General features: G+C 40.6%; 1 protein-coding gene across 1 annotated transcript in view; it reads left to right on the top strand.

Annotated features, from left to right (window-relative positions):
• RABIF (RAB interacting factor) overlaps positions 1-1,622 on the top strand; it is a 6,706-nt gene extending 5,084 nt beyond the window's left edge. The window contains exon 2 of the mRNA XM_012655912.1: positions 872-1,622. Within this exon, the coding sequence (XP_012511366.1) occupies positions 872-1,117 (246 nt within the window). The 3' untranslated portion in view covers positions 1,118-1,622. The remainder of the gene's footprint in view (positions 1-871) is intronic.
• Positions 1,623-5,842: the final 4,220 nt, after the last annotated feature.

Below are 5,842 nucleotides of genomic sequence, written 5' to 3'. Positions count from 1 at the left end.
GAAAAAGGAACAAGTTTATTAACTTACTGGCAAATGAGGAGGATGGTAGATTCTCATCTTAAAGAACCATCATCCCCCCATAAACAGAAATACAGGGTTTTGAAAGGAGGGTTTCAGCTTCGGGCTATTGCTGTTTAACTATGGCATCTCTGGTTGAAGGTGGTCTCCTGACCTCTGTCGGGATAATTCTGTCGAGCCACCTCCTGTGGTTTAAGATACTAGAGAACATAGAACACTCCTCTGCCCCTCTATTGCTGGTCTCAGGCAGGAATGCAGGTTCTAATTCCTCAAAAAGGGTGAGGGGTTTTAAAGAGACAACTCGTAAAACATTTTGCCCTTTTTCAGACCCTTACTTCTGTTACATGTTCATTATCTCGTTACATGTGCCAAAGTTTATCAAACTATACACTTTAAATATGTGCAGTTCGTATGTCAATTAAACCTCAATAAAGCTCTTTTTGAAAAATACAATGGGCAAGTAAGGAAAGCTAATTCAGGTTGTTTGGTTAGAGGAGACCTAAGCAGGTTACATTTGAGCTGAATACGAAGAAGGAGCTGGCCAGGCCGAGATCTGAGGGCAGAGCAGACTCACACTATTTGCAGAAGGGAAGAGGCCCGTGTGTTTGAAGCATGAGGAGCCAGAAAGGAGACTAGGACCGTGTAGGGCCCTACAGACCATGGTGAGGACAGTACCCAGCTGATGCTCATCCTTCCTGTCTCTTAAGAGTCCTCGTCTACAACTCAACGAGAGAGCAGTCTTTTCTGCGGTAGTTGTTCTGGCTAGTGATGGTGTAAAGTGGAGGCACGATGGGGGTGATGATGTGACTGGACCAGTTCGACTCTGATGTTCTTTGTGTTCTCTTCACCGCAGCTGTTCCTTCCCTCCATGAGAAAGAAGCCAGCGCTGGCTGATGGCAGCAATCCCGATGGTGATCTCCTCCAGGAGCACTGGCTGGTTGATGACATGTTCATCTTTGAGAATGTGGGCTTCACCAAGGACGTGGGCAACATCAAGTTTCTGGTCTGTGCAGACTGTGAAATTGGACCCATTGGCTGGCATTGCCTAGATGACAAGAACAGTTTCTATGTGGCCTTGGAACGGGTTTCCCATGAGTAACTGAGGGGAAGGGGATTCAGCTCCACCCCCAAATATAAAGCTACTCCCCACAAGAACTGGCATTTAACTTGGTATAACTGTTCTGCTGCCTTCCTGTCTGTGCTAACATAAGTAATGGATCCCAACATGTCCACTTTTCATGCAGAGGGTTAATCCTGCCTCCTTAAAGCTTCAAGTCCATGCCTCTTGTTTAGTTCATTTTGCATCACAACATTTCCTAATCTCCTTTTTCCCCCAGTTTTGGGACACTGTAGTGCCTCCACAAGTCTAGGCTCATCCTTAGCCTTGTGCCTAGGCTCTATTTTACCCAGGGCCTCCTTTTTTCTTGCTGCAGAAAAGTAGTATTCAGCCTTTTAGCCATGACAAAAGATGTTCATATGCTGATAGTTTAGACTCCACCTTTTTCTCTCTCATTCAAGAAAGCATACAGATAGGTGAGAGTGACTTTGTTGTATAACCTTGTTATCTACAGTCATCTTTTTTCTAAAAGGAAAGCATTTACAAACTTCGATATTTAAACCACTAATCAGAAACACATTACTTTGGACACATCTCTAACACCATGTTTGAGAGCCTCTGCTCTAGGTTGATGGTGACATTCTATTGTGAAGATGAATGTGGCCCCTCTTCCCTTCAAATCTTGGTGTGGTTTCTTTTTGTGTTAGCTTCTCATTGCTACAGCCTATAAGTTGAGAATCAGATTTTCAACCCTATCTGGCAGCCACTCAAGGAAAACTCAGCCCTGGCTGTTTACCCAGGCTCTCTTGGAATCAGAGTGGAGGGAGAAGGATATATGAGGGATAAAAGCCTTTGCCGGATTATATGGGAGTTTATAGGTTTGTCTCATCTGGACAGATGACATTCTTCCTTTGTTCTTAGGAAGACTTCTTTAACGGGTACTGTCTTCATTTACTGAACCTATAGGCATGGTCCTCATGGAGTTTTGGTTTAGTTGGACCTGTACCAACCTAGAATACAAACTGTCCACCAAATGCCTCTATTTCTATAGCTGTGGGGTTGCTCTGACAGTTCGATGCGACTAAACTCATCTAAGCCTTCAACATGATTTCCAATTATTCTGTCGTTTCTCTTCCGAAATGACTCACCATCTTAGAAGGCGTCTGTATAATCAGATGTCAGGGATCTTCTCGTTGTCCCTACCTCTAAGATTCGGGAGGCCTAAAGCTGAAATAAGGACTAAATAGAGACCTTACCGTATGTAGTCCTTTTCCTTGCATCTATTTTCCTTCACGCAAAAACTTTCTAAGGGCTCCCCATTAAAGTGCAGACCTTGGGCATAGTTCTCAGTCACCCTATTCCCATAGAAAGGTGACTTTCTTCCCCAGTCAACGTGAACAAGCTCCAGTAGAAAATGAGGGAACTGTGTTTTCCAGACAAACAATCCGTTGTATGTGATTATGGTATCTGCAGAAAAAAACAACTGAGAATCATCCGCTCAGGTTAAAAGGAATAAAACCAAGTAGATGCCTCTAGGGGCATGTGGCCCCTCACATCACAAGCCAGAACCTAAGCTAAGCGTTTTTTTCAAATTAGGCTTTAACGTCTTTCTTTTTTTAATCACAGAAATAGTACATGTTCAGATTCAAAATGGGCATACATTTTTTTTAATTACTCATACTTTCACCATCCAGAGATTTCCCATGGTAATGTGGTACATATCCTTCTCGGTGTTTTTCTATGTGTATATATAAACATGTATGGTTTTTTAAAACAAATATGAGATCATACTGTACTCTTATACAACTTGCTTTTTTATTTAACAAAATAGGGTGAAATCTTCTTATGTCAGTGGATACCCATCTATGCACACCATTGTTCTTAGTATTCCATTGTGTCACTGTGCTGTAATTTATTTAAACAATGCACTATTAGGTTGTCTCTGGTTTCTTATGAACAATGATATACTGTGCAACCTTATAGTTAAATCTGTATCCACGTTTTTAATTATTTCCTTGGCACACATCATTAGACGTGGAATTACAGGGTATGCACGTTTTCAGAGCTTTGCTGTATTGACACATATTCCTCAAAAAGCTGTGCTAATTTACCCTCCTCCAGCAGTGTAAAAGAGCATTTGTTTCCCTGAACCCTTACTAACACTGGGTATTTATTAAAAAATTTTTTTGCTGTTACTGTGAAGGAATACCTGAAAAACAAAAACAAAAAAAATTGCCACTTTAATAGAAAATACAGTATCTCATTGTTTTAATTTGCATTTTTTATTTCTGATGAAATTTTTATATACTTATTGGTCATTTTTTGTATTTTCTTTTTTGAGAATTGCCAAACATTGTTGCCCAAGTAGCCAAAAATATCAAGTTGCTATTCTGCCTTTCCAGTTTGATTTGAAAAACAATAAAGACATTTAAACAGTGGAAATTAGATTGCTCCATGTCCTTGTGAAGAATATATAATTTGAAAAAGCAGAGGAGAGCTGAAACCCGAACCTTAGGGTTTAGCTTGAGGTCTGTCAACTAATTAACTAGTCTGCTGTGAAATGCAAATGTCATTTGTTTGTTCCCCTCACACATTATAGGCTGCCAGTTAGTACCTGTGAACCAGCTAACTGCTGTTTGCAGTAGGTAACCAGCGCTTGCTGCTAGGAATATAGAAACCTGCAGTTTTTATTAGGGAGGGTAATTGATTTTGCCAAGGCCTAATTTTTTCTACAAAATTGTCTTTTTTTTTTTTTAAACCCAGAAACAAACATGGATGATGGTGTACTGACATTTTACATATGACCATGTCATGTATGATGCTACTCAAGTAACTCTACCGTATAACTAATGAGTTCTGTTCCTGGTAATGGTGGCTAGATCATTTGGACTGGCCATCTCACTGAGGGCAACTGAAAATGCTGGACAAAATATTTTAAAGATCTGTGTGAAGGCATCAGAGAACTATAATAACGAGTTAGGGGCCACTGTCTTCCTGGAGACATTTCCCAAATTTGGAGGCATTTGAGAGGCTGATCAGTTATTTTGACAGCCTGTCAAAAGTAGGGGACAGGGCCTGGCAAAGGGTAGTAGACTTGGTGGTATCCCTCACTTAGGGTTGAAGCCCTCAGTCCTTTGCACCCCAGGAATAAGGGTGAGCCGGAAGTAGGAAATAGCAAGGCTCTTTTGAGATTGCGGCTCAGCTTCCGATTATGTATTTCAATTCTTGCAGTTAGATTAAGGTGATCCCAGAGTGGTAGTTTCCCCAAAACCTTGCGTTAGGGTGGCGATGCCAGTGCACACTGGCTTTGAGAAAGATTTCTCCAGACAGAGATTGGGATAGAAAAGAAGGTTTATTTACTTTTCCCTGGGGGAAGGGAAAAGGACCAGCACAGAGGCGGAAAGGGAAGAATGCTGGCTCCAAAAATCAGCTATCCAGGTATCAGGGATTTTTAAAGGGGGTTGTGAAAATGGCAGGGTATAGTTGAGAAGTTGCCACACCTGCTCCTTTCTTTCTTCTTGGCGGCAGATAACAAAAACTGCTAGGATGTCAAAGTCCGAGACTTGGTTTCCTGCCTTTCCTTGGAGAAGGGATTATCACAGGAGATCTGACTCTGTCCTCAGATATGCTTGAGGCTGTCGCTAGTTCTCCAGTTTACTCAGGAACTCTGTAAAAGCAGATTCTCAAAAAAACAATTTTGAAAGAGAGATTTACATCTCTTTTCTGTCCATTTAGCTCCTTTCAGAAGTTGTGCAAAGCAGAACTCCTGCAGGGTACCTGTTAGTTAGACAACTCATAGGATTGATCTTTAACTGTTACTGGGGAAATTGTAGGATTAGGTATTTTCCTGTTGTTTTTGCAAGGCTGTCCCTTTCACCTTGGTATAAGCAAACTAAAACCCTCTCTAGAGGAGATATCATCATCCTAAACCTCAAATTATTTCTACAAACAATTTAGCTAATACAGTATCCTGACAACAAAATGTAACCAGGCATATGAGAAAAGAAATTTAGCAAAACAATATAGACAATGGAAACAGGCCCATAGTGGCTAAAGATATTGGAGCTATCAAACAGACTTTAAAATAAACTGCTTACTATGTTGATGGAGATAAACAAGTTTGAGAATTTCAGCAGACACCTGGACATGGGGGGCAGTGGGGGAAAAATGCAAGAATTTTTTAAAAATCCAATAACCAAAACTAAGAATTCAGTGGAAGGTTTTTGGTTTTGTTTTTGAGACAAGGGTCTCACTATTTTGCCCAGGCTGGTCTCAAACTCCTGTGCTCAGGAAATCCTCCTGCCTCAGTGGAAGGTTTTAACAGCAGAATAGGCACAGCTGAAGAGAGAACCAGAAAACTAGGAGCTAGGCATAACTCTTAACAGTAGATGTGTAAGTCCACAACACAAAACTTACGTGACGTTACTGAGAGAAATTAAAAGAAAACATATTCACAGGGCCAGAAAACTATAGCTCACAGGAAAAATCCATTCATCTAGCACCTGATCTATTAAGGCTTAAGAGCCTTCAAGCTAAAAATGGCTCTTACATTTTTAAATGGTTATATAAGTATATCTATACACTATCTTCAATTTTGCCTCTTAGCAAAAATAATAAGCCTAAAATACTTACCTAGTCCTTTAAGAAAAAAATTTGTCAGCTCCTAACTAATACTGTGAAGTTGTCAACTTTGCCCAAACTGATGCATAAATTCAGTAAATCCCAAACAAACACAACAGGTTGTGTGTGTGTGTGTGTGTGTGTGTG

This window comes from Propithecus coquereli, unplaced genomic scaffold (genome assembly GCF_000956105.1).
Source record: "Propithecus coquereli isolate 6110/MARCELLA unplaced genomic scaffold, Pcoq_1.0 Scaffold491, whole genome shotgun sequence".
NCBI lineage: Eukaryota > Metazoa > Chordata > Mammalia > Primates > Indriidae > Propithecus > Propithecus coquereli.
Note: the sequence above shows the minus strand (reverse complement) of the source record. Positions and strands in the feature narration are given on the sequence as shown.